This window comes from Callorhinus ursinus, unplaced genomic scaffold (assembly GCF_003265705.2).
Source record: "Callorhinus ursinus isolate GAN/ISIS: 27379988/994484 unplaced genomic scaffold, GSC_fseal_2.0 scaffold3, whole genome shotgun sequence".
NCBI classification, from domain to species: Eukaryota; Metazoa; Chordata; class Mammalia; order Carnivora; family Otariidae; genus Callorhinus; species Callorhinus ursinus.
Genome location: NW_027397065.1, coordinates 12,102,349 through 12,117,730, shown reverse-complemented (window position 1 = coordinate 12,117,730; position 15,382 = coordinate 12,102,349). Strand labels below are relative to the sequence as shown.

The 15,382-nt window shown below is 34.5% G+C and overlaps 1 protein-coding gene across 20 annotated transcripts in view; it reads left to right on the top strand.

Annotated features, from left to right (window-relative positions):
* The window catches only part of MCTP1 (multiple C2 and transmembrane domain containing 1), a 504,318-nt gene that overhangs the window by 272,237 nt on the left and 216,699 nt on the right, over positions 1 to 15,382 (top strand). For 10 of the 20 annotated variants that reach the window (XM_073888246.1, XM_073888239.1, XM_073888215.1 and 7 more), the window contains exons 6-7: positions 4,226 to 4,273; positions 8,500 to 8,538. The exons of 4 other annotated variants lie outside the window; for them this stretch is intronic. In XM_073888246.1, coding sequence (XP_073744347.1) covers positions 4,226 to 4,273; positions 8,500 to 8,538 — 87 coding nt within the window. The remainder of the gene's footprint in view (positions 1 to 4,225; positions 4,274 to 8,499; positions 8,539 to 15,382) is intronic. 6 more of the 20 variants (XM_073888228.1, XM_073888245.1, XM_025866785.2 and 3 more) reach the window with 1 other exon arrangement.

The window sequence follows — 15,382 nt, the reverse complement described above, 5'->3', positions numbered from 1 at the left end:
AGAACTTAGCACCACAAAAAAAAAAAAAAATGCATGTAAGTGTGCATATGCATAGGCCCATGTGTGTGAAAGGAAGGGTAGGTGAGGAAATTTGTTTACAGAGAATATTTAGAAATAGAAGCCCATCATTTTAGAAGTTCCCAAATCAGAATACATTATACAGCACAAGTATGCAGTATAGTACATCACCCAGTACAAGCCAAGGAGTATATCCTAGCTGGCTAATCCATACCTAGGAATAAATTATGTGTTTGTTTATTACTTTATCCAAATAATCCTAGTATTAGCCAAAGCCTACTACTATAAGCCAGGTTTTATGCAAGACCCTTAGGATACCATAGAACTTCTATCCAGTGAAGAATTCAGGGATCAAATAATTATTGAAGGAAATTTAACATGATGACTGTTTTGAGTTCTGAGGGATGTGTGGGTGTGAGGGAAGAGAGGGGTGTGTTGCTGTTAAGAGCAAATACAGTAGAGTTTGGTCTAGTTAGGGGGACAGGAATTCTCTAAGGAAGTCAAATGGGACCTGAGGTCTAAAGTGTGAATAGGAGTTAATAAGACAAAAACCAGGAAAAGAGAAAGTATTCAAGCAGAGGACAGCATGTACAAAGGCCCTGTGGCCAGAGAAACTATGCCGCATTCCAGGAATTGAAAAAGTCCTGGAGCTGAGGAAAGGTGGAAGCAAAGGAGAGTATGGGAGATCATGACAAATGATGACAGTGGAAAGGGGCTATCCAGACTGTGTAGGGACTGTTGGCCAAGTTAAGGTTTGTGGTTATTCTCCAAAGAGCAAGGGGGAGTCTATAAATCAGAAGTGGCATAATCATTTTTGCCTTTTGAAAATAGCTGTGTAGCTACATTGTGGAAAACAGATGGAAGGAAGAGAATGGATACTTGGAGACCAGTTAGAACCGATTATCGCAAAAATCCTGGTGGAAGGCGATGGAGGTTTGGATTAGGATTGTCCGAGGTAGAGATGGAAAGAAATCGGCAGATTTATGTATAAGAGGTAAAATCAACAAAACTTAGTGATAGAATCTTGTTTTGAGATTCTTTGTTCCTTTCATGAAGAACAGCACTTCATAAATGAAAATACCTAAGTGCCTGAGGTCTTATGTATCCCAAACCATCCCTACTGGCAATATGACTGGAAATTAGAAGGATATCGCGGCTGAGGTAGTGATTTGGGTGATTTGATGATGGAGGGTCTGCTGAATTTTTGCAGAAAAGGGTTATTTACTAAGTGCTCTAACATCAAACTGAGGGCTTCAGGGATCAAGTTGGGACCAAGATGAAGCTGCTGAGTTAACCTAACCTGCACACAAATGAGTGTCAGCACAGGCAAAGTGGTTCCCAACACTGTTTGTTCTTCAACAATTCCTGTAAAAATCTTTCCATCTCCATAGTTTCTCCAAGTTGTTATTTCAGCACAATGTCTTTCTAATTAGAAAAACGTCCTTTAAAAGTATTACAGTCCCTGACTGCTGATCGTCAGTGATTTATCAAACATGAATAGGAAGAAAATAGGTGGGTTACATGAAACAGGTTGCTCATCAAAAATCTGGTATTGTTCATCTTTTCTTCCTTTTCCCTTTTCCTCATTGTCTCCCTCCAGCCCCATTTGCCCTTAAGACAAAGAGTACTTCCTGAATTCTTCATGCCATTTTCTCAATTCAAATCCCTTTGACTACCCCAGCTTTTTGAAAGAAAATCCTTTGCTGCCAAGTATTTTTTCATTCACTGCTTTACTTCATTCCCTTCCCTTCAGAGTCCCAAATAGCACTGAATTCATCCCTCTGTGGCAACTGAAAAGGGATGTCTTCTCCCGTCCCACACCAGCATTGACTCTCACCTGGCTTCTCTCTTCTTCACCAGAGAAGTGAGTAGCTTAGCGAGGACTCAGTGCCTCAGAAAAGCACAACTGTTGCAGCCTATACTAGAGCCACCTCTGGCTGGTGACCTTCATGACCTCAGTCACACCTGAGGAGTAGAGAGAAGGGTGTCCAGTGTGGTTTCACTTGCTCCTCCTTGTAGGTGTGATCAATAGCTGGGAGCACGGGGTTGGTTGTGGAGAAGTGAACTGACTCAGGAGGAGGGCAGGAAGTAGGAAAGATCCCCTACAGGAAATTCTCGTGGCATCATCCCCCATATCCTGGCTAGTCTGATGTCCTAGATTTGAATCGGGGTTTCTAAGCCTATGCTTATAGGATGAAAATTTCTAACAAAGACAAATTTGCTTCTCTTTTGTTTGTTTTGTTCTATATAGCAGTTTTATAGCTATTTTATTAAGGTCTCTCAAACTGTGAAGCAACGCTAATTATGAGATTTTTGAGCCTCTGAACAAGAACCATTTGTTGGCTGAACAAGCATCAAAAAACATTTATTGATCATCTGTAAGCATTGTGCCAGGTCCTATAATGTCCTCTTTATTCTCTTCTAAGTGTTCAGTGACCTATGTTTATTTCTCTAATTAAATGGATATTTCTGATGAGGGGCTTTAAAGATCTCCAGTGAGCACCATATGTTCCCTCACTGGTAACCTCTGCCCCATTCATACAAACTCCAACAGAGCTCACCTTCTCTCAAGTCTAGGCTTTCTTCACTGTCACTTGTCCTACCTGACATACTTCAGCTCACCTCCATCATTTATCCTATCACTTCTGGTTATATATATATATACATATATATATATATATATGTATATATACATATATATATATATAAATTATTGCTTCTGATTACCTTTCTTTTGATGACTGCCCTCAAAGCTAGTCCAGCTTTCTGTACCAGTAGCTGTTTAATGAGTTGCGGATGCATGTCTATAAGGATTTGAAGGAATACTTCAAAGGTCCAGGGAAAGATATTTTAAGGTTCTTTTTCTTTTCCTTACTTCAGTATTCAAGTTCCTGAGGTTATCACAAACAATATTAAGTACTTATTTAGTTTCCTTTTGAGTTAAAATTAGCACATTGATGATCATCTGCTTAAAATCGATCTGTATTGCTCTATGAAGGTATTTAACGACGACAATGCATTAGAAGCATATCACTGTATTTTCTCCATTTTGTAACATGTCTACTATTAGCTCTGTATGTTTCCCTGGAATATATTTAAAGTTTTTTAGTTAAAAACAATCAGGGATCCAAGGTATCTTTAAATTTTTATATGTCTGACATATGTAACCTATTGCTGCCTTGAAAATGGTATGCCAAACTTTCACAAATAATCCAGGAACAAATCTTATTTAGAAAAATTCAAATGCAGCAGGCAAGAAATCAGTTATTAAGGGCTTCACAATTCCATTTAATATTTAGCATGATGAATAGGGAAGGAATAGAGGATGATTTTTGCATTGATCCTCACACACCAAAATTATAAGAGTTCTATTCTCTTTGATTATTAGCACAGAAATGATCTATTTTATGCTTTTGGGATTTAAGACTTTAGCCCAAGAACCATGTGTTTATTCTTGTGTTTGCATTTACAAAACTCTACTAAATATTTTATATGTATTAAAGTAGAGAATGGAAGACATGAGTTTCAAGAGCTAGTAACAAAGTTTAACAATCAAATAGGAAATAGAACGAACATTAATGTTAAGAAAATGCTATCAAAAGTAGGAATAAAACAACTGGAAATACAGAGTATTTAGCATCACAAAGTGGTAAAGTTTCTAAATCAGTTATCTTGTGAGTTGTGTTTTTTTTTTTTTATACACTCTTAATACTGACAGTACATTCCATGAATAATGCAGTTGGGATGATTTCTCCTTGTGTGGATTGCCAGTTCTAGAAATCAGTAAAACTGAAGAATGAATTGAAAATCCTATCAACCTACTGAATCTACTAAAGCCTCTAAAACATGCAATGTCTAATTACAGCAATTTCAGGAGTATAGTATGAGTAACAGCAAAAGTATTTCAAAATTGCTTATACTAAATTCTCCATTGAGTTCATCATTGAGTCTTTAAAAAAAAACTCAGATGTGAACAGATATATAGAGATATATATCTTTTAAGTTTCCAGCATTGTGTGTATGAGAAACCACAGTCTTCATGGGGGGCAGGGGCATGCTGATGAGCTGCATGACACAGCTGTCATTTCTGTTTTGAATGCATGTCTTGTTTTTGAACCTACAAAATTGTAGAGTGCATACATGTGTGTCCTGTATATGGTATTTTGGTCTGATAGTGTGTTTGAGTTCTTTCTGGCTCTTTTTCTAGCAGAGTTCAATCCACAGCTTTCTTCATTGGAGAATTTGTGAAATAAAAGTGAGTTAATTTGTGTTACACACTCTTTTAGATAAACTAGACCTACAAATTGCTTGGCTAAAGCTAAAAAAATAGAAGATTGTAAGAAACATATGAATTGACCCCAGTTGGCCTTTAGCAAATTAAAAAAAAATACTTCTTTCATGTTGGTTTATTTTGCAAATTTTTCTGAATTATTTCACAGCTAACATTTTTTTAAATCTACCTATAAAATTTTAATGTTTTATAATATGTCTATACTATAATATCTAGCTATTCTGTGATTATTTTTACATCTTTAGTAGCCATGTAATTGCCTAAAAAAATACTACAATAAAAAATAAAGGTAAAAAATGGATTGAGAATGTGGAATCTCATGAAGACATAGTCAGTTCTACAGTTCTATCACAGGCCATATTTTTATACTACTTATTTCTTTCACTGGCTTCAAAGAAAGTTGAGCTGCTTATGAAGAAGTTTGATTATCCTGTAATAATATTAGGTAATGATGCTTTCAAAAACAAATTCATATGTTTCTCAGCTAAAATTAAGATCATAGAGCAAAACGTAAATCTTATTTTTCTATAATTTGCTTTATCTCCTATCTTTAACATTCCCCAATCTTTCTTCTCTAACATCTCACAGATAGCAAAGGTAACAGTAGTAATACTATGTTTGTTAAATTCTCCTTTTTTTGAAACTTTTCTACTGTTTTCAGTTTTATTGAATCTAGCTTAACCCAACCATCTAAAAAGAAAAAGAAGCCTGTGAGCGGGATACTTAAACCCATGATTTAGCTAGTTGGCTTGGCTCAAGAAGCAGAAATCGTGCTATAAAATCTAGGGACCACTTTCTTTCACCGTACACTAAAATAAACTCAAAATGGATTTAAGACCTAACTGTGAGACCTGAAACTATAAAAATCCTTGAAGAGAACACAGGCAGTAATGTCTCTGACATCAGCTGTAGCAACATTTTTCTAGATATGTCTCCTGAGGCAAAGGAAATAAGAGCAAAATTAAACTCCTGGGACCACATCAAAATAAAAAATTTCTGCACAGAGAAGAAATAATCAACAAAACTAAAAGGCAACCTATGGAATGGGAGAAGAAATTTGAAAATGACATATCCTATAAAGGGCTAATATCCAAAATATATAAAGAACCCAACACCCAAAAACCAAATAATCCAATTAAAAAATGGACAGAAGACATGAACAGATATTTCTCCAAAGAACACATCCAGATGGCCAACAGACACATGAAAATATGGTCAACATCACTCATCATTGGGGAAATGCAAATCAGAACTACAATGAGATATCGCCTCACACCTGTCAGAATGGCTAAAATAAAAAACACAAGAAACAACAAGTGTTGACGAGTATGTGGAGAAAAAGGAAACTCTTGCACTGTTGGTGGGAATGCAAACTAGTGCAGCCACTGTGGAAAACAGTATGGAGGTTCCTCAAAAAGTTAAAAATAGAACTACCAGTAATCGCACTACTGGATATTTACCCCAAATTACAAAAACACTCATTCAGAGGGATACATGCACCCCTTGTTTATAGCAGCATTATTTACAATAGCCAAACTATGGAAGCAGTCCAAGTGTCTATTGATTGATGAATGGATAAAGAGGATGTGGTGTATATATACACAGTGGAATATTAGTCATATAAATGAATGAATTCTTGCCATTTGCAACAACAGAGTTAGAGCTAGAGAGTACAGTGCTAAACAGAAGTCAGTCAGAGAAAGACAAATACTATATGATCTCATTCATATGTGGAATTTAAGAAACAATGCAAATGAGCAAAGCAAAAAGAGAGACAAACCAAGAGCCAGACTCTTAACTATAGAGAACAAACTGATGGTTACCAGAGGGCAGCTGCGTGTGGGGGATGGGCGAAATAGGGGATGGGGATTAAAGAATATACTTATCATGATGAAAAAAATAAAATAATAATTTTTAAAAATCTAGGGACATTTTGAGAGTCAGTGGATCCAATAATAGAATTCTAGAAACCAAATCAAGAAAATAATGAATTTGTCCCCATAACTGCCAGATCTTTCATATTTATACTCAGGGCAATTGTTGACTTTTTGTTTGTGTCAGTGTCTCAATTCTGAAAAATGATACCATGCAGCCTATTTGTAAAGCCAGTTTTGAAAGACGGGAAAAATACCAATCCTATAGTTAGCTTTACATCTTGAAGGGCTATTGTATGCAGTGGCTCTGAGTCAGGAGATGTGGTTTTGAGCAGCAGTAGTGAATGTGTGTTACACTGAGTAGTGTTGCCCTGAGATTGAACTCTTCCTCATGCTCTTAGCCCCTTACAGAATGGAATTTTAGGAGATTCTTAGAAACTAGATGATGATAATAAATGGCCATGAGCTATGATATTTTACTTTCTGATTTATCTTAGTTGTTCTCACTTGATTTGACTAAAAGCATTATCTCTAGGAATTATCATTCTTTGTTCATTGAAACTCTGCTTTCTGAGAAAGTTAAACATTTATTGTCTGACTCCTGCTGGTAGAGTCATTGTGAATATGACATGCCGTGAAAGTATTTGGTTTCCAGTTGCCTTTCAGTGATAAGGGAGAAAGTGGTGGTGGTGATGCTGATGACAGTAACTCACTTAAGATCAACAACAAGTATTTATTACATGGCCACTACATGACCATCTCCACAACCCAATGGTGGGTTTTGTTGCTTCAAAATAATTTGCACATTAGTACTTAGAAAACATATAAAATATTTCTATAAATAGTGTTTGATAACAATGCTTTGCTGTTTCCTGGCTCCATTCAAAAAAAAAAATTAGGAATTGTAACCTTAGGAAATCTATCACTCTTCCATATTTTGGTCAATATTTAACACAGAGGATATACAGGGAAAATATAACTTATAAAACCACTATCTACAAAGAAGACAAATGAATCCTTATCTTTGACAATTTTATGATGTTCTCATTTCCTACCATAGAACTTCTGTGTAATTCCATTGTCTTGGTTTAGGCCAAAGGTTGTCTTCTATATGACTTAATCTTATATTAAAATCTTTCCTTTGTTATATTTTTGTAATTTATGAGTAGTTTCTGAAATGGTCCTGCTTTATAGTAAATTCTGCTGAAGGAGATATATTTCTTAAAGGCACCAGTATGCTTCCTTGATGTACAAGTATGAGTAGCATTTCAATCTCTATATTCTTTTCTCCAAATATTCCCTATTCTCCACTTCATTGGCCTTAAAGATAAGAGAGGGTAAAGAGGATTAATCAGGAAGTTAATACCTCAGTGTTCACTGAGAAAAATTTAAAACTGGAGAGTAAATAAAAGATCTTTGGATTTTTATGACTTACTTTATGCAAGAGACCACTGATCTTGGGCACTCATTAAAGATCTCCATTAGCCTTAAATAAAACTCGTAGCCATAACTACTTCTTACTATGAAACACACAGACAGAAAAAACTGATTTAAGGGGCTCCTGGGTGGCTCAGTCCATTAAGCATCTGCCTTCGGCTTATGTCTTACGATCCCAGGTTCCTGGGATCGAGCCCCGCATCGGGCGCCCTGCTTAGCAGGAAGCCTGCTTCTCCCTCTCCCACTCCCCCTGCTTGTGTTCCCTCTCTTGCTGTCTCTCTCTCTCTGTCATATAACTAAATAAAATCTTAAAAAAAAAGAAAAGAAAAAGAAAAAACTGATTTAAAGGACATGTTATGGCTGAACATTTAGCAGGAAGATCAACTAATGTATCATTTTTCACAATTGAAAACATTTGTAGACCCCAATATAGTTAAAGATTAACTGGAAGCAGAGATAATTCTAAGATGCCACCAAAATGACAGACTTTTGAACATGTTTGAAGAGAAAAGTTACCTGCTAAAGTCATCATACATCCTTCACCTCCATCACCAAAGGGAACAATTGCCAATCATGAAACTCAATAAGAGTTTTTTTTTTCCAACCAATAATTAAGATATCTCAAAATTTCCATTCTATTTAAAAATACGGTCTCCTTTCTGTCTACAAAAGAATATAGCAAATGAACTCTCACCAGAAAGACTGCTTGAATGTTAAAGGTGCTTCTTCTAGCTGTGTGTATGTGATAAACAAGTTTTGTCTTGTATACTCGTTGCTGGAAACTGCTGTTTAAATGTTAAGCTTCCTCTAGAAAACCGCTGGCTGCCCTATTCTGTATTTGAGTCATAAGATAATGAAAATGCTTTATTTTGTTTACAGACAATGCTAATGAGGAAGAGCTGGAAAAGATCAAGTAAGGTAATGGCTTAGCATGTGATCTTTCAGCTTTTCTTGTTGAGAAGAACTATCAGCTGCATTTCCAAATCTCTCTCACACCTCTTCACCCAAACTGTACTACAGGATTTCATCACTCTTGTTTTTTTCCCATAAACTTCAAGCAAATCATGTGATGCTTCCTAAGTAACTAGAAATCACACTGATCACTCACATCCACATCATCCTCTTGCTAATGCCTGGTCCCCTTCTCAGCATCATTCTCAGCATCTGGTTTCTGTTGTGTGTGCCACAGGGTCTAGAAAATGTCTTTGCTCCAGATCAGGAATAAAATGGCTGGGTTAGGGTAGAGACCAATCCAGAGAGAAGGAAGATTCATGTAACTCTCTGTCTTTGTCCACTGAAAATTTGAGTCTGAGGTTCTGTAAACTCAAAATCCCTTTAGTACTATGTCTTTGGAATCTGTAGCAAGAAGAGTTTTCCATCATGGCCTCTTCTCACTTCCAGAAATAAATAAATGGCTCTTGGGAGTGAGAGGAGTTTATGGTTCCTGTAACCTACAAAGACCTGGCTCTTATAACTTGTAAAATATATAAGATCTAAACTAAGCTTCTTATTTGTTCAGTGGTGGTTCCACTCTTGGACACAAATAAATTACCAAGATGAAACTGACATTTATATACAGAGTCCTTAAAATAATGGGATTTTATTTGTAAAGATCTTCTTTGTTCAAATTTCTATTTAAAAAGTCAGTATTCATTTTTAATAGTAATTTTTTTAGACCCTGGAACATGACAATCTTTTTTTTTCCATTCTTATTGAATCATGCTATTACTTAAATTTTTCTTTAATTTTGTCATTTTTATTAATGTGAATTTAGAAAATACATCAAAATGTTTTTGTATGTATGATAATGTCTGAATTTGCTTTAACAAGTATTTCTTACTGTACAGTTTCTTCTCAATTCTTATAGTATTAAATACTGCAAGATAATTTGGCTCACAAAAAGGTCAGGGCCACATTAAAAATCACCTTTATATTTTAATAAAGTGAAAAGCATTTATTAAAGGAAGTTGCTGAGTATTTCTGACTTAGTATTCACTGTGTTTTTTTATTGACCAAAATAAAGTTTCAAAAAGTCTTAAAGAAATGTTTGCACTGTTCATGTTTGTATTACACGTTTTTCTTTGTAATTGTACTTCAAAATTAGTATTATATGAAAAGTATGTATTCTTTAAAAGTCACATAATTTGGCTTTCCTCATCCTGTGTCTATATTATGACATACCTGTGTAAAAATGATGTAATACATTAATATATATCAATATTTTCTCTTCCAGATGTAGTTAAGACATAATGCTAGAGCAGGATATTATATAATATTTAGTATTAATTACTAAGAATGATCTATTTTATTGTAGTATGAAAGAAAGAATAAATATTAAATTTAATTGTAATGATAAATTCAGTAAACATAAATCCACATCTTTTCCTTTGGTCTACAAAAAATTAAAATGAATAATAAACATCTGTTCAATATGATTTTTACATCTAAAATTCTTAAAGTTTTAATTTATTATTAATAAGCCATTTGTACATTCAGACTTTTTTCTGGCTCACCATTGAAGATACAGAATTCCCTGTGTCTAGCTCTGCACTTATTGGGGTACTTGGCAGATTATTTTTGGCTTGTATGGTAATATGTCTTTGGGGTTTTTAACCTAAGGGATTTTCAGTTGTATAAAATTTAATAGGGATATTGAATGCTGAGTAAAGGAAAATCAGTTCACTCATTTAGTTTTTTTCTATGAGAACATACTGAAACCTGGTAATTCATTCAAATCATCACTGTCCCCTAAACTATTTGATGTATTCATCCATATTAGTGTGATGAGAACAGAGTGTCAAATTCAAAATCTGGGGAAAGTTTGTAACTTCATTGACCACATAGTCCGCCATCCTTCACACACACTGAAACTGCTTCCCCAGTTCCATCCTCCAGGGATAAAAGGAAGAAGTGTGATGTTCAAGCCGATTGTGCTTCTGGAGAAACTAAGGGATGAGTGACTATACTGGGTAACATTATGTATTACTATGTTACTATTTTGTGGAAATGTATCCCTCTTCTAATTATTTCAACCTTCCCCTTAAAGGTCCTTGTGTCTACATCTTTTTCCTCTCTATTTTTGGAAAAAGGATGTAATTTATTTGCATTACATTTAAATATAGGTATTTTATATTTGATACAACTGTCCTCAAAGTCAAAGGTGAATTTTTCACATAAACAGGTCATTTTCATCTTTGGAATCTTGATTTATGACAATGAGGTCTCCTGCTTTTCTGTAGCTGGGCTTTGATACGAAGCCTATCTGTGAGTACCAATGGTGATTATAAAGCCTGAGAATTATGAACTTTGTGGCCAAGACTTAAATAGTCAGATAATGTTGCTAGATATTCTCTCGAGTACAGAGTTTTTCTTCCTCTTCTTGTTTTCTTCTATTTTCAGATGTGACATAACCATAGAGAGGAAAACTAAGTTGACATAATTACTTTTTAAATATGCACATCTCCCTGAGATACAAGTGAATCAGCTCATGGGGTTTCCCATTATTTAAATATATGTTCATCATTTTCGTCATCTTGCCAATAATCGCCTCTTTCCATGGAAATTATATTATTTGTGGCACTCTTGTAATGCAGGATTGTATATACTATTGAAAACAAGAGCTGAATAGCCAACTTGAGGGCAGGGAATTGTAACTGCTGTTCAGGACTGACTTACATGTTATTTAGAGTAATTGTATTACCATCCAATGACAAGTAGGAAAAGAAATACACCTGCATTTACCTCTGAGAAGCAAGACTGTATAAAATACATGCTATATTTGAATGGTATGTTAACCAGTAAATAATTATGAATTCCATCATATCTCCTCTTCTGGCTATGATAACATCCTTTAAAACTCTCCTTCCGATTTTCCACAAGCTTACTTTCCATGCTGCACATTTGTAATCCTGCCCCACACTCAGCTGTTAAAGAAAAATGTTATTTTAATAAGAAAGGGATCAATGTCTCCCTAAACTTGGGCAACTGAATAATTATCCTGGTCAAAGAGTTATACTTACATGACAAAATGTATTTTGGCAGAGAAATGGTAATGCTTTGAATTATTGCAATATTTTATTCTTTAGAAGAAGCTTATCATTGATAATTTATTCTAAGGTTAAATTATTCAACAAGAAAGTTTCATGAGCTCAGAAGAGAAGATGTATATGTGTTTTGTGAATAAATTGTGTGGGGTCGGTCAAAAAATAGAAAAAAATAATGAAATAATTGCCTCTATCAGACAGACAGAAGCAGAAATGATTTTACACTAAATCGTGTGTGTGTATGTGTTTTAATGGAGAATAACTAGTTTATCGATGAGTGTGATAATAAGCTCATGTGCTTTCAATAAATCTCTTTAATTACATGAGACATAACCATTGTGATAATATAAAGATATACACACTGCAATTCATATTCTCAACAATAACAGTTTAGAAATGTTTTAAGAAGAGTTCATCCTTTGAATAATATAATATGGACTATGTGATGATGTCTCATTAGCATATCTTCTGTTACTTGATGGCTTATTTTTTTAGTAATATATCTTTTTATAAAGATTTTATTATAATCACAGCATAATTTTAATGAACTATAAAACACTTTATTCACTGGTAAATGAAGCAATTTTTAATAAGACTTTTGGCAAGGATATTGTTAATTTAAACTAGAGAACACTTTCAACTCTAAGTCTGCAGGGCGTAGTTAAACCTGACACCTTGGATGACACATTAAAAATGCATCAGTGAAAACTTCTAAGTGCTTTAATTTAAGAAACACTAGAGAAACAGATTAACGCATTTTTAAGTATCTCACACAGTCTGACATAGTGAAAAAAAAGTCATTATTTAACAATTATCAGGTTCTTTCTCCAAACACCTCATATCCTGATAATAAATAGATGATTTTTTAAAACCTGCAAAACATGCAAACTTTCTTGGTCTCTTAACTGTGAGTCATCCAAATGGCTTTTCAAATTATTATGCATATATCTTTGAAAAAAATTAGATGGTTTACATATTTTCAAAGGAAATATATAATTCTTTTAGAAATCCCTACCACTGTTTATACTCCCAAATCTGTATTATATGGGAATGCTATCAAGTTAACCTCATAATTAAGGCTTCTGAGATTCCAAAATGCAGCAAAGGGCAAATAGCGTGAGCATTTCTATTATAAAAGACTATTTTTACCTCAATCAACTAAACTCCTAAATTTTGTAGTAAGTTCATTTAAAATAGAGATAACATAATGCCAGTAAATATTTGATTATCCCACAAAATACATGGAGCCGCAATTAAGTTTTATGTTGAGATGATTTTTTTCTTGCTGCTTTGACAGTATTTTCCCATAGGTATAAAATATCATACATTCTTATATATTATAATTCATAACTACCGGGATTTGCTGTAACAGTGGCTTTACATGTATGTGACCGTTCTTGTTGAATTTTTAAAATGTTGTGGGTCCTTGAGGGAGCCAATCTGGTTGAGTTGGCCCAAAGTGAAAGGACAACATGTAATTTCAAGCAGAGCGTGAATGCCGTGACACCTGCATGCTAGCCCCAAAATGTTTAATTGTGGGCCATTGATTGGCCTTCACATTGTTAATATGTGTTACCCAGTGAGCTGACAATTTCCCAAGATTCTTTCTGGACTGATCAAAGGGCAGGAACCAATACAACTTGGCTCCAGGACAACGGAGCTAAGGGTTGGTTTGCAAGATTCTATTGCCTCCTAATTCGAAAGATATATAATATACATCAGATATATCTAACATATATATGTATATGTGTGTGTGTATATATATATATATATATATATATATATATTTAATTGAATGTGACTGAGAGGAGGTTTATTGGTTTTAAAGTCCCCTAAATATCTAAAAAAAACAATAAGTCATTGTTTTGTGAAGATTCTGCTTTCGAAGCCCTGGTTGACGGCAGTATACATGCACACATGCATGTGTTTATACACACACACTAACACACAAATAACAGATTTAAGTTAAAATTTCTAGGAAAATGAAAGACAAAGCAAGGCCAGACTTCAGTTACAGGGCATGTCCTCTGGGGAGCTGAGACTGTCTCTCGTCAGAAATATTTAGATGGACAGTTGGAGTTGCGCATTTGTGTTTAATGAGTGTAAATGATATGAACACCAATCTGAGTAACCACGAAAACAGGAAAATAGCATTTCAGCACCATTTCTACTTACTTCATGCCCCTATTTTCAGTTACATAACGATCAATAGGCATATCCAACTTGGAGCATCTAAGAGCCATAGCTTTGATAAACAGTGATTGCAGTCAGACCAGGAAAGCCTATGAAAATTATTTACTTATGGATTTATTTATTTTTAACCTCATAAATGCCCAGAGTTATTGATAAAAGGAAATTGTGCACCTATTAAAATACGCTGTGTAGTGTGAGTGCTACCTGACTTGACCTTCACATTTGAATCTCAGGCTTCAAATCTGTGTTGAGTGTTTTGAGTATTGAGGAATTGCTGAATTATGATAAACATGCAAAATGTTTAAAGGCCTGTACACATTAAGGCTAATAAAAAATATCACTACTAATTGAAGTTTAGTGGCTAATCCTTATTCATCTGATGACAAAGTCCTTAAAGGTTTTTATGATTTATTTAAATAGGAGGCTAAAAAACAGCAACGTATTCATTTTGTTAGGAAAGAAATTAACTGTCCTTTAGTTTTATTTCTCTGGGAAAAAAGTATATCTTTTAGATTTTTTAATTTAAAATCTTGTTACTTTTTAGATTCATAGTAGGATTTTTGATCTTTGAGGATAAATGTTCTTAGTGTATATTGGTGTTTTAGAGGCAAAAAGTAGATTTAAATAAGATTTTATCAATGGATCTTGCTACTTTCATAAATTCAAAAGCCTCAGCAGAAATAGTCAGCAATTCGGGTGCCTGGGTGGCTCAGATGGTTAAGCGTCTGCCTTCAGCTCAGGTCATGATCCCAGGGTCCTGGGATCAGGTCCTGCATAGGGCTCCCTGCTCCTTGGGAGCCTGCTTCTCCCTCTGCCTCTCTCTCTCTCTCTCTGTCTCTCATGAATAAATAAATAAAATCTTAAAAAAAAAAGAAATAGCAATTCATTATTCAGGATAACTTCAGTAATTTTTCTCTATTAATTTGATGCCTCTGTTTTTGTGTTTTGCTTCCTTTTGCTCTTCCTTTATAATTTTAGCACTTTTAAAATGATACTTTCCTTCCCTTATCAACCTCTTGTCTTGATGGAGACTGAAGTATAACTAAATATCTACAATCATGATTGAAGACCAGTCTTCTCTGAAATTCACGAACAGTTCATTTGGTTTTTCTTGCCCTCCTGATAAAATCGCTTTTTTTTTAGAACTCTTTATCATAATGCCAGGTGTCTTGTTATTGTTGTTATTATTAGAAACTCTCATGAAAGAAAAGCCTTGCCTCATCTGCTGTGGATTTTATATTCATCAAGGCAATAAATGGCATAAGAGTCCACAGGAAAATTAAGTTGTTCCATTTGAAATAAAGGCCTAAATTTACATGAGAATGTAGGTTGTAAAATGAAATATAAATTTTAGTTGATGAATAATGACAGAAGTAATTAAACATGGCATGAAAAGCACAGCCTAGGGACCTTGGTGGATCCAAATGTGGCTAATATTTTTGTTTCTCAAATTTTAACAGAGAAACCTATGTTCTAAATCTTGATCATTAAAACTCCCCACACATACAAAAAATTCATCAATCTCA